This window comes from Rattus norvegicus, chromosome 6, assembly GCF_021556685.1.
Source record: "Rattus norvegicus strain SHRSP/BbbUtx chromosome 6, alternate assembly SHRSP_T2T, whole genome shotgun sequence".
NCBI classification, from domain to species: Eukaryota; Metazoa; Chordata; class Mammalia; order Rodentia; family Muridae; genus Rattus; species Rattus norvegicus.
Window position 1 is genome coordinate 53,169,366 of NC_141539.1, and position 19,253 is coordinate 53,188,618.

Sequence of the window (19,253 nt, forward strand, 5' to 3'; positions counted from 1 at the left end):
GAAGACAAATTGATCCTAATTCATTTTCCAGGGATTTTTTTTAGTATAGTTCTCTGTATCTTTACTAACTGTTCTATTTAGCATCATACCCGTGCAGGGTCCACACCTATTCAGGTTACTAAGAAACAATAGTTGGGACAGCCTGCAGAGGTGAGTAGCATGTGGTTCTCTGAGCCCCACTGTCTATCTCTGGGCTTGCTCTTTGGTTCAGAGGAGCCTTGAGGAACACCAAGAGCTTTCTGCCTCAATGTGGAAATTTTCAGAGATTCCAAAACTAACCACCGTGGAGCCCTGCCCATCCACCCATCCTAGTTGGATCTTCCTGCCATCAAAGGTGGTCCTTCTGGGACAGCTTGCAGAGGTGAGTGGCTGGATATAAAATTAACTTATAGAAATCAGTAGCCCTCCCTTATACAAACAATAAATGGGCTGAGAATGAAGTTGGGAAGACAATAGCCACAAATAAATATAAAATATCTTGATATAACTCTATCCAAACAAGTGAAAGACCTGGATGACAAAAACTGCAAGTCTCTGAAGAAAGAAACTGAGGAAGATATCCAGACGATGGAAAGATCTCCCATGTTCATGGATAGGTAGGATTAATATAGTAAAAAATGACCATCTTACCAAAAGCAATCTACAGTTTCAGTGAAATTTCCATCAAAATTCTACGACAGTTCTTTATAGATCTTGAAAGAACAATTCTCAACTTCATATGGAAATAGACAAACAAACAAAAAACAGGGTAGTTAAAACAATCCTGAACAATGAAAGAACTTCTGGAGGTATTACCATTCCTTACATGAAGCTGTACTACAGACCAATAGTAATAAAATTGCATGGTATTGGTACAGGTCAAGCAATGAAATTGAATTGAAATCCCAGAAATAAACCCACATGCTTATGGATATTTGATTTCTGTAAAAGAAGCCAAAACCATACATTGGAAAATAAGAGAGCATCTTCTTGCTGGTCTAACTGGATGTCTGCGTGTAGATGAATGCAAATATATCCATGTTTATTACTCTACACAAAGCTCAAGTCCAAATGAATCAAAGACCTCAATGTAAGACCAGATACACTCGATGTAGTAGATCTGAAAGTGAGGAATATCCTTGAACTCATCAGTACAGTAGACAACTTCCTGAACAGAACACCAGGGGCTCAGACACTAAGGTCAAGAATTATGGTACCTGATGAAACTTAAAAGCTTCTGTAAATGATAAGACACCATCATTAGGACAAAATGACAGTCTATAGATTGGGAAAAGGTCTTCATTAACATCTGACAGTAGATCAATATCCAAAATATATAAAGAACTCTAGAAGATAGACACCAACAGTCCAAATTTAAACAAAAAATGGGATACAGAGCTAAACAGAGAATTCTCAAAAGAGGAATCTCTAATGGCCAAGAAGCACCTAAAGAAATGCTCAAAGTCTTTAGTCATCAGGGAAATGCAAATTAAAACTACTCTAAGATTCTACTTTACACCCATCAGAAAGGCTAACACTCAAAGGACAGCACATGCTGGGGAAGGGTGGGCGTGGGGAGTGTTAGTAGGGAGTGGGACACCCAGAGGGGGCCTTCCCATTTTCAAAAGAGAAGGGGAAGGTGGAATGTGGGGAAGACTTGTGTGAGCAGGTACTGGGAGGAAAGAAAAGGCTAATATTGGGTTGTAAATTAATAAATAAATTAATAAATTAATTAATAAAAATTAAAAATAAAATTATTTCATCAAAAGATAACCTAATTTTAAAAAGAAACAATAGTAGTCTTTTAATTATTATTAAGTTACCATTGTGATCAACTTATTTAATTAGCTAATTCAAGCTGTGTGCCATGTGTTTTATTAGTACACAATGAGATGACCTGCTGTGGAACAAAGATATACATATATATATAATATATGTACATATATAATATATTATATATATAATTGTTTACTAAAATGCTCTATACTAAAGGTGAGAGACTGGGTAAATCATCATTTCTACTTGTTTCTTGGCCTGTAAAACGAGCAAAAGCTTCTATGCCATTTCTCAACTTTTCAGAAAATTCTTTTCACTTTTTTTAAGTTATAACCACCATTTCAAACTTCAAAAACTAATTTTTACCACTCATTCTTCATGATCTCTGTGTAGTTTGTCCTGGCTTCTAAAACTTTGCAAAACCAAAGATATCATCATTAAGTTTTATTCAGTTACCAAGGAAAACTTCACTCTGTCTTACTCTGAGAGGTCAGGTGAGTGACTGCAGGCTCTAATGTAGACAGTAACAATGGCCTGGGTGAGCTAAGTGACAGATGACCTTTGATTAAGATGCACACACAGCTCAAGGTACACTGTGCCTCTGTAACCTCACCCTACATGTACATGTTACACCTGTATTACGAAAGCATGAAGCAACCTGTGTAGAGGGTGGGAAGTGTGTTTGCATGATATATAACGTATGGATGAGGAGAGGAAGGTAGATCCCCTGAGAGAATGCCAATGCAGCTGCAGATAGGAGCTAGGTCAGAAGCAATGACACGAAGAGGGGCTAACAAGTCAGATGGTTCCACTTGTATAGCAATGAGAGTTGTTGTCCATTTATGGGTGGGTGGAGTCAACAGGTCACATAGCAGAATTATTTCCAAAGAAGGTAAATATTAATGGGAATTTATATCCTAATGTTAGCATCTTGTTCCCATGAAACAACCCCATTCTAATAAAATGTATGCAAGACGTTTACAGAAAGGTGTGAAACTTGCTGCCATTGGGGGAATGGAACATTTTGTGGCTTTTTCTCAGTATGACCCAGGTTCATAGGCAGCCATCATGATGACCACTTGACCTGGAGACATACAGGTTTTGTCACATGTACTTCAGGTGCCTCTCTGGATGGAAAAGCAAGTGTCCCAAGTTGAATACCCAAGTGGCTCAGTCTGATTGCGTGAGAAGCTGGTGGACTTTACTCTTAGGACATGAACACTTTGCAGAATGATAGCCATGTATTCTGCTCAGTTCTAAGTGACTTTTCCTTGCTACTCTGTGAACACTCTGGAAGAATGAGAAATTGTTCTTCCCTTGGGTTTTGACACATTCTGCCCTCAGCTTTAGATCTTATTAGCCATTTATTGCTGCCTGCATGTAGCAAGCCTCTGCTCAGAATTCCTGAAGAGAGACAAGAAAGCATGGGCAGGGCAGGGGGATGCTACTTGTCAGAGTGATAGGCTGGTAAGATGAAGCAATGTCTTCATCAATGGGGGTAAGGCTCCTAGACTCTTAGAGAATCCAATAAGTCAAAGAGCTGAGGAACTTCTGCAAGCCTGTTGTAGCTACCAGGAAGCTAAGCCATAGTTTCCCAGATAGGTATGGGAGGCAGCTGTAGGAGCTGTTACCAAACAAGAAATTTGTGTTCTTCCACTCAACCCTCTTTTACACTGAAGACATTAAAGCAAAATAGGGCACTAGTTTTCTCAAGACCCATCCGAGCACTCAGTTTGTCTTCCCAAGGACATGACTGTCCTTCCTTGTCCTGTAGCGGTCGCTTTGGCATGTAACAGAGGCCAGCAGTACTCACAGGTGACTCAAAGGCCAGCCAAATACTGCACATTGCAATTGAAAAATATAAAAACTTTCATATTGCTAAATGTACATATTTTTAAAATTGTTTATGTATTTTAAGTGTATGGGTGTCCTGTCTACATGTATGCTTGCATGACAGAAGGGGGCAGAAGATCCAATGGTTGTGAGCCACCATGTAGTTGCTGGGACCTCTGGAAGAGCACCCAGTGCTCTTAACCACTGAGCCATCTCTCTAGCCCCTAAATTTATATACTTATGATTATATGTTTGAGGCTATTTAACATAATAAGTATTTGAGATGAATATATATGTATATAGCATGTATATATATAGATTAAAACTAAAATATTTGTATGATACTCATATATACAAATATAGCAAATATTAGGTAAATAGGCAAGAACAATTAGATAAAAAGGCAGATAGAGGAAGATAAACAGAAAGACAGACTGAGAGACTAACAAGGTATTCCCAGATGGTCTAATGACAGATGAATAGATTTTCATCTGTGACTCAGTACAGTTTTCTTTATTAGGCTAAGCATCCTGGGCTGTCCAACTCTGTGTCTGAGAGCCAGCAAGATACTAGACACTCATGATGGAATTTCCCAGGGAAGGAAGGTAGACGGAGAGAGCTACAGGCTGCTGCAGCAGCTGCACTGGTCCTGCTACTGCCCTTTGCTGTTCCTGCTGGCTGTCTTTCTTCATATGTTAACAACGTGACAAACTCCCATGTCAGCGTAGACATTCCTACATGGGGTCAATGCTATCTTCCTTCCTATATGGAAGTGAAATCACGACAGGCGTGGTGGCTTCTGAGAACCTCTATTTGTAGAGTTTTATCATGCAAAATAATAGTAGCTTCACAATCAGAGCCAGGGAAATTTCATGATGCTATTTCTAACATTTTCATTCTAGCTAATAACAACTTTTAACAGACAGTGCTGCCATATCTTTACTTACCACTACACATTTTTAAAAATTAAAACAAGCCATGTACAATGCATAGTACAGTAACCCGGAAAGACTATCAAAGGTCATGTCCCATCTCAGTGTGTCAGTAACTCTTTTGCTTGCCTCCTGCTTAATTATGTACCCTCAACTCCCAGATCTGTCTCTCATATTGTTCCCAATAGTTCCCAGTAAAGGACAAAGACTCCTTGTCTAGTACTGAGCCATATCCTGAGCTTGGGCCCTGTTCCCCAGTTTTCTCCTTCTCTTCTAACCTACAAAACCACAGCACAAAACCACACCATATTGTGAGTCTTCTATGTACAATGTTACATGAGAACAAAAAAGACCAGAGAGTAAGATAGCTTGGACGATGGAAACAAAGTAGGATATAAAAGTGGGAAGAACTGTCCATGAACACAAGCAAAGGAAAGATGGTTCAGTGGTGCACATGGGGCAGTGATGTCCATGGGGCAAGGGTGGTCAGGTATCCTAGAGATATCCTAGATGAATAAGGGAGGCCTTGGGTGGTACAACTGGAGAGAATGCATGCAAGTCAAGCAAGGCCATGTGTTCTCATACACGAACTACCATGTTATCCACTAAGAAGGTAGAGCCTTTGGCTCCTGAAAGGAAAATATACCCTGAAGCTAATGGTAAAGAAGAAGCTCTCATAGTAAGTCGTGGCAAGCAAGTTACCTCAACTTCTCAGGAGGTGAACTTGGGGTCCAACTCTAATCAGAGAGACAGAAAGGAAAGAATAGGATGAGGTTTCTCTCTTAGGAAAGGGAAGTGGAGCTGCTTGGTGATAACCCATATTTCCCTCTTAAACTTGGAATAAAAGATTTATCTTCTTTCAACACTGCTGCCCTACTGCATGCATGAGACAAAAGCCTGAAGGAATTCCCACAGGCTAAAGGCAGGCAGATGCACATCAACACCATTATGCACAGCACATGCCCTCCTTGGTTGTAAACGCAAATGCTCTTTTTCCAGGAACTGAAGACTGAGCATGTTTTACCACCATACTCTTTCCTACTGGATAAACTACATGACTCCACAAAGCATAGCCCAGAACCACAGACGTGGAAGACGGGATCCAGTGTCTGGGCTCAAGCTGCATTAACCAGGCCATTTTACAATTTCTTTTTTTCCAAATGCTCATGATAAGAAAAAAAACTCAAACCTTACGAGAATGTGTGTACATTAAGAAGCACTTTTGGCTTCTTAAAAAAAGGAAGTTTAAGTAAAAAAAAATGTTTGAGGTAACCGTCTTAATAACTTTTCCATTGCAGTAATAAGATACAACGACAAAGGTAACTTATAGAAGAAATATTTAATCTGGGGATCATAGTTCCAGAGTGATAGAGGCTAAGATCATATGGTACGTAGTATGGCAGCAGGCAGGAAGCTGACACCACACTATGAGCTGAGAGCTTACACCTGATCAACAATCACAAAGCAGAGAGGAAGCTAAGTGTGAACGGCATGGGATTTTGAAGCCTCGAAGTCAGTCCTTAGTGATGTGCTTCCTCCAAAAACCATACTTCCTAATCCTTCTTAAATAGTTCTATTAACTGTGGACCAAGCATTTAAATGTAGGACCCCACAGGGACCATTCTTATTCAAACCACCAATGATCTAGTTATAAATCAATTTGAGGTATTCAATAAAATCCTGTGTTCGGCTAAACAACTAATGATCAGGACACGCTATATGTGAAGAATTCTGATCTTATACCTAACTTTATATGAAAAGCTGTTTTAAACCTCTTCTCTATCGATACCGTAAGACATGATTAAGCTAAGTATCATCCAACCTTACAACACAGTAACCCAGTAAAGGAGCGATACAACGGATGTTCAGGAGTCAATGAAGAAGAACCAGAGATGTTAACTGTTGCACCAACTGCAGTGCTGTGAGGGAGGGGTTGTTACAACTGCACAGTGCTGTTAGGGGCTGCATAGAACAGTGAAGCCCGAAACCAGGGATGGACGTGGAAGCAAGGACTTGTTCCAGTCGCTGATGTTTATCCTTGGAAACTCTTCCAGGTGTCTATGCTTTCAGTGTCCCCCATCTAAAATATGGAGGTGATCCCAGCCAGAACCCATAGGGTCTTTAGAAGCCACTCGATGAGGTACAGAACATTGAAGTGCACGCTTGAATTATAATGTTTTTATTTGAACTAGAGCCACACAAAGCTATTGTGCTTTCCCTCTCCTTTTCTAATGTACTCTATGAAAGCAGGTTAGTCTTTTGTCACTACTCCCAATATCAACGTCAATGCTTGTCATAGTGTGAACGCTAAGAGAAAATGAAGAGAGAGAAGGAAGAGTGGAGAAAGGAAGGAATGAACAAAGCAAAAGTTGTAATTACCCTAGTCATGGGTGTTTTGCCTGTGTGATGGAATCTTTTAATTACCAAATGAATCAGTTACAGACATGTACAAATTTGATTTGACATAGGTGAGAAATCAAAGGAACTAAATTTTGTGATGAAGTTTTAATGCTCTTAAATCATTTTCAAGATTCCTTGAATAAAATATGTGATGATAAATTTTTCCCTCATGATATCAAAATGACACTGTGTATTACTAAGGATTTGGAGACAGAGATGCTCAGACTAGCGTCTGCTCTGTGAATGGACAGTTCCAGGATCATCTGGTTCCCTAGCCATATGTGGCCAGAACCTGTACATCTCTGGGCATCTGAGATCATAGTGGGGCCAGGGTTGTCCTCATCTAAATCCTAGGGTTGGTTCTAAGTGTGGTCTGAATTCTACAACCTTATGACATTCCTGTAAGGTATCACAAGGATCCATAGTTGGATCAAGCTCAGTAACATACTTCTAGGATTCATGTTGTTGAACAACATTGGACAAATTCTTGGAAATATACGAGAATTCCTGATTTTGCATTCTTCTTTGATCCAACAGGTTATTTCAACCTTGCTCCCAAGAGCAAGACAGAAGAAACAGCCGGAGGGGCATCTGTGGTTAGAGAATGAGAACCTTACTAAGAGCTCTGAGCCACAGAGAATGCTCTTACTCTATAGGCCTTCCTTCCTGGGATGCTGCAACACCTATTTGAGTCAGGATGAGCATCTTGGAGTATGCTGGTTATGGGCAGTTTCTCTTGGAATAAACAGGTATTCCTAGCCTCAATGTCTTATTCTGGTTTCTACCTTTCCTACACAATTCCTAGCCTGTCTGAAGACTCCACACTTTAATGGATGATAGTGTGTACCTGAATGTTCACGTCAGCATGAGATGCACTTCTCATGTCTGGGAATAGCTAAGAATCTGATGCCTTCATACATTAGTGATTAGAGTACCTACTGCTGTGAGGTCAATCCTCCAGGGATCCTGCAGCATTGGGCATTAAATACCACATTCCCCACCATCTTCATCATGTGGAGGGGATAACCCTATGTCAGCCTCACATAGAGATCCAGGATGAGCCAGCCCTCCTTGCCTATGACCTTGAGCCTGTGTCATGCATTAAGTTAAGAACAAGTGAGAACAAACTCTAACCCTAACTGCAACCATAACACTTACATTTCCTTTAGACATTTTATATAAAATATTATAGGATATTGGAAATAGAAGGTGAACAAAATGAAGACACGAAGGAAGGGGTCTTTGAGATACTCCATCAAAGCACTAAGATATTGTAGGAAAGGGCCCAGTGCAGGAAAACATAGTCAACAGATTCTCAGGTCTGGATGCTTACAACAATGGTGGCTATCAGACGGAAAGAAGCATGTGAGGTGACACCAAGCCTGACTGACTGGACCGCAGTTCTCCAGAGAACTGAAGAAAAGGGTCCCCTCACTAAGGGCACTGAACCAGTATGCCAACTCTAGACAGCTCCATTGCAACCTTCTAGGTCCTGTGCCCTTTGATCACACACATCTCATCACAGTAACCAGGCACAGGGGGAGCCCCAAAAGCTCATGTAGGCCCCTCTTCTCAAAACCACAGCCCCAATTCCACTTTTCAGTTGTCTTAGGCGGCCTCTTACACCAAAATTTTCTCTCTCAATTGAACATAAAACTCTCCACGGACTTTTATCTGCTGCTTAGTCTAATTCCTTTTCTGAAGCATTTCCTATCCACGAGTAAAAGAATGCACCATTGAAAAAGAACTGATAATGTTTACAAAGATTACCTATATAGAGAGAAATGCACACGAGCAATCTTCCTTCAATTATTAATCAGCCAAGCAGATGGTTGACGGGGCGCAGAGGTAATTAAACAGCTAACACACAAGAGAATTGATTTATTCCTCGCTTATAGAATTTTACTTTCCATGCACCAGAGCCTACACTTCTGCAAAGCATGTCAGCTCCACAATTACATTTGATAAACAACACAGATTCTGCAGTCAAATTTAACCACAGCATTTGTTTCTAAATGCTTTTAAAGTCTCAAAAAGAATGATTATTTGATTCTGAGAACTGTATAACTCTTTCATTTTCCTGCTTGCCAAGGTTAGCGCTAAGCTCATATTTTCCGATCAAATGAAATTTCTTGGTGCCACCAAGGGGGAAATATATGCATACTAATATGTGTGCTTCCATTTCTTCTATCCTGACCCACAGGTGGTGTCGTCCATCCTCCTGCCTCTGGGGAACACAGAAAGCTGCATACTTAGGCTTACTGGCTCTCAATCCTAATTAAATATCCTGTCTGCTCTAAGCAGGGCTTATCACCTTGCTCAGATGTGGGCAAAGTGTATTCCTGCATTGACTCCTAAATGTCCTAGGTGAAGACAAATTTTCATGTAGATTCTACTTTTATAATGAACCGTGCGAACACTCCTCTCCTTCTCAAAAATGTATTAAAAGGTGTCATGGGGCTCCCTAGTTCCCCTGAAAATTCACCTCTTGTTTGAACTGTTTCTGTAACAATTCTATGCCTTCTGTGATCTCTGTCAGCAGTTTGGATGGGTCTATGACACAGACTTCTTGAATTCTCTGCCATTAAAGCACTCCACCTACATTGTTCCATGCAATCCAGACCAAAGCTAATTGTATCGGGCCAAGTTCTCGGTCTAGTAGAGTCAGGTGAAATGAATGAGGAGGTTTTAAAAGACAGCGCAAGCTTATTCCTCTCCTTGCCCTATGTCCTTTGTTTCTAACAGGAACAGAGTCAGGGTCATGGGAGTCCATGGTGGCTGGCCACCCCTAGACTTGGTCTCTATGTGAGGTATGGGAGTTCACCAAACTGACCACATGTCTAGGTATCCTGACTTACTTCCTTTTCAAGTTGAGACCTAAGGAGGCATGTTAACCCCCAGATGACCAGACTGCAGGGCATCTGTATATTAACTCCAGCACACCAGTCCTAGGGACAGAGTTCCCTGGGCAGAGGGTTGGTTTGGGATGACAGAGCTGGAGGAGGGGCAGAGGAAGCTGTTATGAGAAGCTGAGGGCAGCATGTCCAGTAACAAAGGCACTTTGTGCCATTGGAAAACAACCCGTTTTGCTGAGAATGACCTGCCCCTTAAGGAAGTTCATCCCTCACCTTTTCCTGTGTGATGGTGTTCTCTAACAAACCATTAGTTCTGTCATTACCAATCAAAGCTGGTACCCCTGCGATGGGCTGATGTGATACTAATGCCACAATGGCCATGTACCTTGGTTCCAAGCAGTAGATTTTCACCTCCTTTCTAGGTCACTCTTAAGCATGTCTGGAGTTCTACAAAGAGCATGTTATTTTGTGTCTATAGGCTCTTACCAGAGATGCCAGTGGACCCTACAGGGTTTCAACCTATATTAAAGACCTCTTAGCTTTAAACCAACTGTAAGAAACCCATTTCCCAGACCTGTAGTAGTAGTGAATACTCTCTGTATAACTGATCACATCACACAGCAGACAGCCTCTTATGGACTGGCAGGGTCAGCATAAGTAGAAAGAGCAGCCAGCATGAATCAAAGAACCAAACACAGCTTCTGAAAAGACACACAGCTATAGCAATGAAGTGTAGCTTATAGAGTGTAGCCAAATATGTGTGTGCTAACTTCTAACACTCAAAAAGCTATTTTTCTTATACTGGTTACAATTTCATGCCCATCACTGGGACCAGTCTTACCTGCTTGGTCTTTGAATATTTTGGATATGACGACAGGCACCCCATGCTCTGCTCCTCCCTAGAAGGAAGAGACGTGAGAAGAACATAGTTATCAGGTCTGGCACTGAGGGCTTTGGGACCTGAGGGGCAGAGGTGGCAAGAAAACAAACTCATACCTTGATACTTAGGCCCAGGCCACCTACAGGTTGTCTGCGAAGTGTAACAGTTCTGTGCTTTAAAAAATTTTAGGAAAAAGATAAGTTTAGGTCACAATGCCGTATCAGAGAATGAGCAAAAGAATGCATATATAACTTCCCAATTAAAATGTAAGCGATTCTTAATACAAACTTCCAGTTTGGCACTCTCCAACCTGTGCAAGTAGCAGTACCATAGCTAACCTTCAACCAGTGGTCTGCACATGAGGAAACAAACTTCATGGGAAAATCAGGTCCTGATTGAGGCATCACTGGAATTCCACGCAAAATTGCTACAGAGCTGGTTAGTTTGTTACCTCACCCTCATTGTTGCTGTGACAACAGAGCCCCATGGGGACAATGCCCATGTCCATTCTCCAGGTGGGGAAGCTGACTCCCTTTTGAAATTGCTCTCTTAATACCAGCCCCAGAAGGGAGTGCCCCAGCACAGACCTCTGCAGTTTAGTTCAACCAAGGTCATCAGTATGCATTCCAGAAGAAGCAATTTTTTTTCACGCCCCTAAACAAAGGTGGCTGATAACATTTAAATCGAAATGGGAATAATAGCTAAAAAAATATTTATACTTATAATTAGCAATCTAATTCTTATGTCTTACATATGAAATTATGTCCACTCGTTTTTGCCATGGTCTAAACTGACAGAAAACATTTTGCCCAGCTTCATGTGGTCTTGAGATGAGTTAGGCAAGAACTGTTTTGGAAAGGACAGACGAGATGTCTGGGGTGCAATAATATGCAGAGAAAATATTTCTTCTCCTATAGTATTTTATAGGAACCATAAACATCATATTTAGCTGAAAAGTAATAACATTCAGACTAAAGGGCTCCAAAGAGTCAATGATTGAAAAGCAAGGCAGAGGCGGAAGGTCAGGGAAGGACACCCGGGGACTCTGCTTTGTCTGGGACTTGGGTACCACAATAATGCAGAAACAGGAGGCTGCTAGGAAAAGCTGATGTGGCAGGTGTGATGTCTTCTACAGCATTCCGTATCAGCCTGTAAATATACTCTGAGGAAGGACTATGTCAGTTATAAAATGGCTAAGTTCTAACTGGATGTGGTGGCATATGCCTGTGCTCCCTAAGAGAGCTTCCCAGAACAGCAGGATACCAGAGACTCAAATCTGTTCCTTCCCACACAGTCAATGCCTTAAATATATGATAAACTCAAAATAAAGAAACAAGAAAAGAAAAAGAGAGAGAATAAGTACACTTCACAGGGTCTATGAGAGAAAGCCCTGCATAACTTCGTAACCGACAGTATTATACTTTGTGCAAAAATTGTATGCCTAAGCAGTGAACTCTTAGAGCACACAAGGATAGGACTGTGTTTTAGAAACCTTAGGGGAAGAATGGTCATTCTCATTTTCCTCATTGAGGCCACATTCAAGTGCACCTGGCTCTCATCCCAGACACTTTGTCAGTACGTATCTGAGGGGCCAAGAGTGCTGTCAGCCACACTGCAGCAAGAGAGAGCAGCCCCACAGCTTTAAATCACACTCATCACAGCATTAGTTACAACATTCAGAGTCACCAAACAAGCTGAATGTCTAAGGATGAATGGATGGACCACAGTGGAACACCAGCTAACCTTGAACAGGAGGGGAAGATCTGTGACCACATCTATGAACCATTAAGTATTATTAATATGTTGAGACAGCTCAGGCACTGAAGAAAAATATATCATGATCTCACCTCTCACAGGTGCCTGGGTTACAAGGTGCAGATGTAGTAATATTAGGCAGAGGCACAAAGTGTGAGCTAAAAGATAGGTAACATATAGACAGGTGTGGTGGCACATGTCTAAAATTCTAGCACCTGGAAGATAGAGGCAGGAGGATTAGGAGTTTATGTCCATCCATTGGTTACATGGGGGAGTTTGAGTCTAGCCTGGGCCACAGAGAAACTCTATTTCAATGAAATACAAACAAAAAAGGGTTTAGTTCTGGGGATCCGACTATAAAATGTGCAGATGACAGTTCACAGTATTGTATTGCACACTTGAAGTTTGCTAGGAGGGTAAATCTTCTACTCCAATACCACTGAGAGTTACACACACACACAGGAGAATGCATGCACGCATAGATACACATACACACACAGTGAATACACAAATTAATATGCTAGCTTAACTACAGCCATTCACAAAATTTATCAGGACATTGTACCTCTAAATATATGTGATTTTATTTGTAATTTATATCTTAATAAATCTGATAAAGTAGAACTTGTTGTAATAACAGAACATTCCCCTATTAGGAAAAAAATCTTAGCTAGGGATTGCTTTGTGATAAAACACTCTGATCAAAATTAATTGGGGGAGGAAAGTGTCTATTTTAGCTTGCAGGTCCAACATCACCATTCATCATCCAGGGGGGTCAGGGTTGGGACTCGAGGCAGGAGCCTAGATGCACAGACCTGAAAACAAGTTAGAAATCGTAACGAAATTTAGTTCAGAAGTTAAGAAGTGAGGGTCACTGAGGGTAAGAAATAATATTATAGGTAAGCAGCTTCTAGCACTTCAAAGCCACTTTGGTGCTTACTGAAAAGATGTATAAAGTGCATGAATTATCCATGTCACAGAAGATAGCTTGTCTCAACACATTAATAGTCAGAAGCAAATGCCAAGGCCTGAGTGCCAGCTGATTGTTAGGAGAGGGCTGGACTGAAACTGAAGTGTGATCTCTTCTAAAGGTCATTTCATAACACATCATGGGAGGGGCATGAGACACAATTTGAGAATTCACTGAAGTACCCTACGGAACACACCCACTTCCCAGGAGGAAAGCATTGTCACATTTCCTCATCCCTCCTGGGTCTGGTCCTCTGAGGAGTGAGGGAGGGCCTGTGTGTGCACGGGGAAGAATGTTCATTTGTAGTGGGATGTGCAGATTGCACCCTGCCAGGCGTCAATCACATTACACAGGGGCCTCATTCAACTCTGTATCCAGCTCTGAATGCTGTGGCCTTGACTCTGACCATGGTTCTTTCCATCATTAAGGAAGACTATTTAAAAAAATAAAAATAAATCAACCATTTTATTTGAATATTTTAAATATAGTCACTTCACAAGTGTATAGAGCAAGTTGACAAACATTAGCTATGAAGATTTGAACAATAGTTTAATAAGCTGGAAAATAATAATTGTATTGTTACACACAAATAGGTAACCTCATGGCTCACAGAAAATATACCTTTTTTGGAGGTTAGATATAGAATGTTCACAGGCATGCTCATAAATTATGGCTCAAAGGCAACCTCGATAAATTTCGAAGGATCAATATCATATAAAGTTTTTTTGGTCAAAAATACAATGAAGCAACGATAGCTAGAAGCAAGGACTTTGAATGGTCTTTCCCAAAGAAATGATGAAGATGAAGGGTAGTTTACGTATCCTGAATTGGTCAGTACACAGTGTTGAAAGGCCTTCGTGGTACCCATGAAGACATACAGTTATTACTTGTCAACCCCACTCCCCCCTCAACCAAAGACTCATGTCTGGAGAATGAAAACCACCAGCTGGAAAAGTATACCAAACACTTAAAAGAAGGAAATAATAACTCTACAGGAAGAGGTAAATAAATTGCAAATTACAGCAAAGAAAATTCAGAAGCAGAGCCGAATGTGTCTATATTCAGCCTTTGGAAAAGGTTAATAAGAGAAACTACTGATGAGACAAAAAAAATGATATAATAAAACCAGAACCAGGCAAGAAATTAAAATGACAGACAAAACAGATTTAAAAACCAGTAAAACAATACTCTGAACACATACTACCTAACACCAATACATTGGAAAACACCCACGGATGAACTGGCGACCTCTGTAAAAATAAGAAATGCTAACATTGGCAAAAAGTAAACAGAACATCAACTGCTCACAGAGAGAAAAGAAGCTGAGATCCCAGCCTTGTCCTGCCCTCAGACCTGGGTCCCTGGGATTACAGCCAAGTCCTGTAAAGCACAGGGGAAAAATGTCTCTCATTTCAGATAGAAATACTGGTTCATTTAGGGGAGTAAATTTAATCATCACTCTAAACTAAACTAGAAAAAAAAGTTTGTTTATTTTACTTGCAATCAGAGTTAAAAACAATCCCAATAAAACATTAGCTAACCTACCCCAGTAGGTAATTAAAATGGGTCACTGTTGGGGCTAGAGGGATGGCTCAGTGGTTAGAGACTCTTGCTGCTCTTGCAGAGGACCTAGATTTCATTCCCAGCACCCATGTGGCTGCTCATAACTGCTTACAATTCTAGTTGCAGGAGATCTGATGTCCTGTGCCACCCTTGATGTAGGCTGTTGCATCTCGTGGTGCATATAACCACCTCCTGACCCACAATGGGTTCTGTCCTGATATTTCTCTTGAACACAATGATGAATCCAAGAGTGGATTGGTCTGTGCAGCAAAAGCTCTTATCCTCCAATCTCCTCTAAATGACTAGTTCCAGCAGACTCTGATGGCCGAGCTATGTGAAGAACTCTTTATTCCAAACCATACAGCGGTTGAATAAAAGCCAGTGTCACTTTGTTATTGTTGTTGTTGTTTTTGATTTTTAGATAGACTCTTACTCTGTGCATCTTACTAGCTTTGAACTTGCTATGTAGTCCAGGCTAGCCTCAGAGTCATAGAGATGTGACTGCTTCTGCCTCCATAGTGCTGGGAATAAAGATATGTGATACAATTTTTAAAAAGTTCATTCCTAGCCAGAGGTGTCCATGCTAAGTAATGTAGAGCACATCATGCTAAGCAAGCAGAGATCCCCGGAGCTCACTGTCCAGCCAGCCTAGCCAAACTGAGGTGCTCTGGGTTACATAAGCAACCCTGTCTCATGAAACAAGAAAAAAAAAATCCCAGGAGAATCTGATGTCAACCTCTGGCCTCCACACATTCATACATGTGACTACACTGCACACACACACACACACACACACACACACACACACACGCACGCACGCACACATATGTGTACATCAAACCTCCTCCACTCCCACATGCACTTGGAAAAAAAAGTGGAGAAGGAATGGGATAGAAACACAAAAATAATAATTAATTTTGTGGTGTAATCGACTGGTACTTGGGGACACGTAAACTACAACATGCAAATTTCCTGTTTGAAGGCCTTTCCTGGAGCTCCTGGTCCTGGATTGGTAGGAGCCATGCCCTGGAAGCAGGAGCACTTACATTAGCACCAGGAGGAGCTCCCCCGATGCAGACGACATCTTGCTTTTGGATCGTCAGCACCTCTTTTGTCAGCTTCAGGCGGACATCGTAGGCATTTTCCAATCCTTCATCATACAACAAGGCCAGGGCTGTTTTGGTCTGTGGATAGAGTGGAGATATGAGCAAGTGGGTGCAGCAGCCCTCAGTATAGGACAGACAATAGGTGCCTCCTTCCCTAGCACCTAACCCGTGCACACACAATTCCCTTCATGTGTGGTAGGAACTCAAGTGATTTACAGACAGTCTTTCTGTGGAGCTTCATTTTCTCGGTACCCTACCGATGCTGCGTGGGGTTTTCCTGACTTCATGAGCCATGCTTCCACATCCTCAGACCAGAGGGGCTGAGTGTGCAATCCATGTCTCCATTTGCAAATGTTTATCCGGGGGAGCAGAGCTCCCTCAATAGCTCTCGATGGGAAACTTCAGAACACTGAGAGTCCCTCAGGGTCAGCGCCCAGAACAATAACAGAAGTGGCAAGAACCTGTCCAGCAAGTGTAGTACATGGCACAGGGGCTGCCACCAAGAACAGTCACACTAGGTAACTGCCTTCTGAGGAAAGAGCTCGTGCTGATAAGGACAAGCAGGACACTCAACTGACGTGGAAAGGCACAATACCAAGTCAGGTAATTTCAGTATGTCAAGCACACGGTCGCATACAATGCTAATTTTCAACAAATTCATTGAGCCAAGTAACTTGTGCCAGTGAGTTGTCCTGGTTAGGAAAACCTATGGGCCCGGAGACTCCAGGAGTTGAGAAAACTGGAATTCATTCAGAGGGGAGAAAAGTTATCTAGAATGAAGGACAAAGACAAGGCGCTGGTCCTTAAACATGTGAATGTGACACTGTGATCATACATTACGTGATGCTTAATCTCTATGGCTAACTTGGCTAGCTGGGGAAATGCCTAGGAGGCGTCCAGCAGACTGAAGTCAGACTATTGGGGACATGGAACTGTGGAAGGCACAGCTCTGCTGGAGGAAGTGACTCCCTGAGGGTAGGCCTTTGAAAGGAGAATCTTATCCTGCCCATTTTCTGTTCTTTCCCTGCTTTCTAATGCCAGGATGCCATCTACGTGCTGCAACTCCCAAGATGCTCTGGCCATGGCCTGAAGCAACAGCACTGTCATATAGTGGTGACTCGGTGTAATCCTCCTGCCTCATAAGTGTTTTCATAATCCTTTTCACAGCTATAGAGAAACTGAGAAATACACATTTAAATACTGTATGCCATCCATTTAAAACCTTGCCAAGGAGAACAAGCAGGACTCAATAAAAACCTGAAATGGGCCATCTGCTGCCTTCCTTCGCCATCTGAACCAGGTACCGTCAGTAAATCCAGCCCCTCAGATGTTAAAAAAAATTAAAAGTCAGGGACAAAACCAATTTGGAGATAATTAAGCTTTCTAAGTCAAAACTATAATTTTATTCTAATCACTTTTTTCCTATGAAAACATCCACTTATACCCAACTACAATTAGCTTGGCAGAGATAATTGTGTGTCTTGTCGTAAATATGATGCAGCATCCAGGGCGTGTGCAGTGTGCTCACCTCCATAGACCCTGCCCACTATCCTCAGAAAACCCACCAGAGTGGACCAGATGCAAAGTAGCAAGGAGATCGCAGCTGGCACCGAATCTAGGCAGGGAGAAGAAGGAATCTTCCTTCTTCCTACCCTTCTCCAACCCAGAACTCTCACCACTGTACCATGGCAGCCAACAGTTACAGTCTTTTCACTAGATAATCAGGGACCTTTTCCTTCACTGGTACCCAAACATAAAAGTTACCTTAATCCGCTTCTTTAAAGTAAACTTGGGTTTTCTCCTTCCCAAACAAAGAATTCAAACCTAATTAAAAATGAACTCCTATCCCTCCCATGGTGTTTCCATCTTGAGGTGGACAGTGTTATTGTATGTCCTCTATTTGTTCTCTATATGGGAACACACCTAACCTTCTGAAGCCAAAGGCCACAGTGTTGTTCTGAGCATTTAACCACCTCCCAGTGCCATCTATGCCCCAAAGGAATTCTTTATTGTGACCAGGGGAGCCTGCTAAATGGTGATCCACATGGTATCTTTCTTTTGAAAACAAAACAAAACAAAACAAAACAAAACAGAACAGAGCCAGGAGTCTCCAACCTTACAGGAAAAGCAACATTTTGCACTGAGACATTTTGAGATGGACAAACAGTGGGTTCACAGCCACGAAGCTAAGTACGTCATCAGATAGCCTCTGAACCCACAGCAGACTTCCCTGCTACGTTTCACCTGCTTGCTTGATGATTCCCCCAGTGTGTTTGAAAACTGCCTTGATTTATAATGTTCTGTAACTGTAAAAACATCAGGAACGTGTTACCACATTGGGACATGGCATGTGGGGCAAACTGAGTGTGAGTTCCTGGATCATCATTTCTCATCTTTGGCCCTAACATAAACAATCTCTTGTTCCCCTTCAGGCAAGAGCTGGGCTTTGTATCAACACAGCATTTAGCTTACGATAAAGTGACGGTTTTGTTGCAGAGATAAAACTGTAAGTCACTCTTTCAGGGTTAAAGCAGGCAGTAGTTTGAGAACATTGGTGTGCTGACTGTTAGATGCATAAACATCTCTGTGCCTCTCTCCACAGCACACTCCTTACTGTGAGGACAGAAAAGCTCTGATCACATCGCTAGGCACTTGACACGGTAAATTGGTTTTTATCTTATGTGTGTGTGTTTGTGTGTGTGTGTGTGTGTATGCATATTAGCCCGTGTGTGGGTACACAAGTGTGAGTCTGCATGTAGAGAGAGGCCAGAGGAAATTGGTTTTTATCTCGTGTGTGTACATGCCTGTTCATATGTATATTAGAATGTGTGTGGATACATACATGTGTGGGTCTGCATGTAGAGGACAGAGGAAAGCTTCGCATGTTGATCCTCAGGTGTTTTGTCCACCTCTTTTTGAGACAGGGTCTCTCATTGGCTTGGAGCTCACTAATTAGGCTAAAAGGGAGTTTGAGTCCCTACCACTCAAGTAAAAAGTTGGGCATGGTGGCATGTCCTTGTAATTCTAGCAGCTAGGAGGGAAAGTCAGGTAGATTGCTACAGCTTACTGGCCACCCAGACTAAACTACTTGGAGTCCCAGATCCCAGTGAGAGACCCTGTTTCAAAAAACAGCATGGACAGTATCTGAGGAATGACATCAGAGGTTGACCTCCGATTTCTACAAAATAAGCACAAACATACATA

The 19,253-nt window shown here is 41.7% G+C and overlaps 1 protein-coding gene across 13 annotated transcripts in view; it reads right to left on the reverse strand.

Annotated features, from left to right (window-relative positions):
* The window catches only part of Sntg2 (syntrophin, gamma 2), a 202,470-nt gene that overhangs the window by 116,092 nt on the left and 67,125 nt on the right, over window positions 1-19,253 (reverse strand). For 6 of the 13 annotated variants that reach the window (NM_001414915.1, XM_087552613.1, XM_087552615.1 and 3 more), the window contains exons 2-4: window positions 15,990-16,127; window positions 10,772-10,823; window positions 10,617-10,674 (exon numbers count right to left, since the gene is read on the reverse strand). In NM_001414915.1, coding sequence (NP_001401844.1) covers window positions 10,617-10,674; window positions 10,772-10,823; window positions 15,990-16,027 — 148 coding nt within the window. In that variant the 5' untranslated portion in view covers window positions 16,028-16,127. Of the gene's footprint in view, window positions 1-10,616; window positions 10,675-10,771; window positions 10,829-15,989; window positions 16,128-19,253 lie in introns of all 13 variants that reach the window. The other 7 variants (NM_001414914.1, XM_087552609.1, XM_087552618.1 and 4 more) reach the window with 2 other exon arrangements.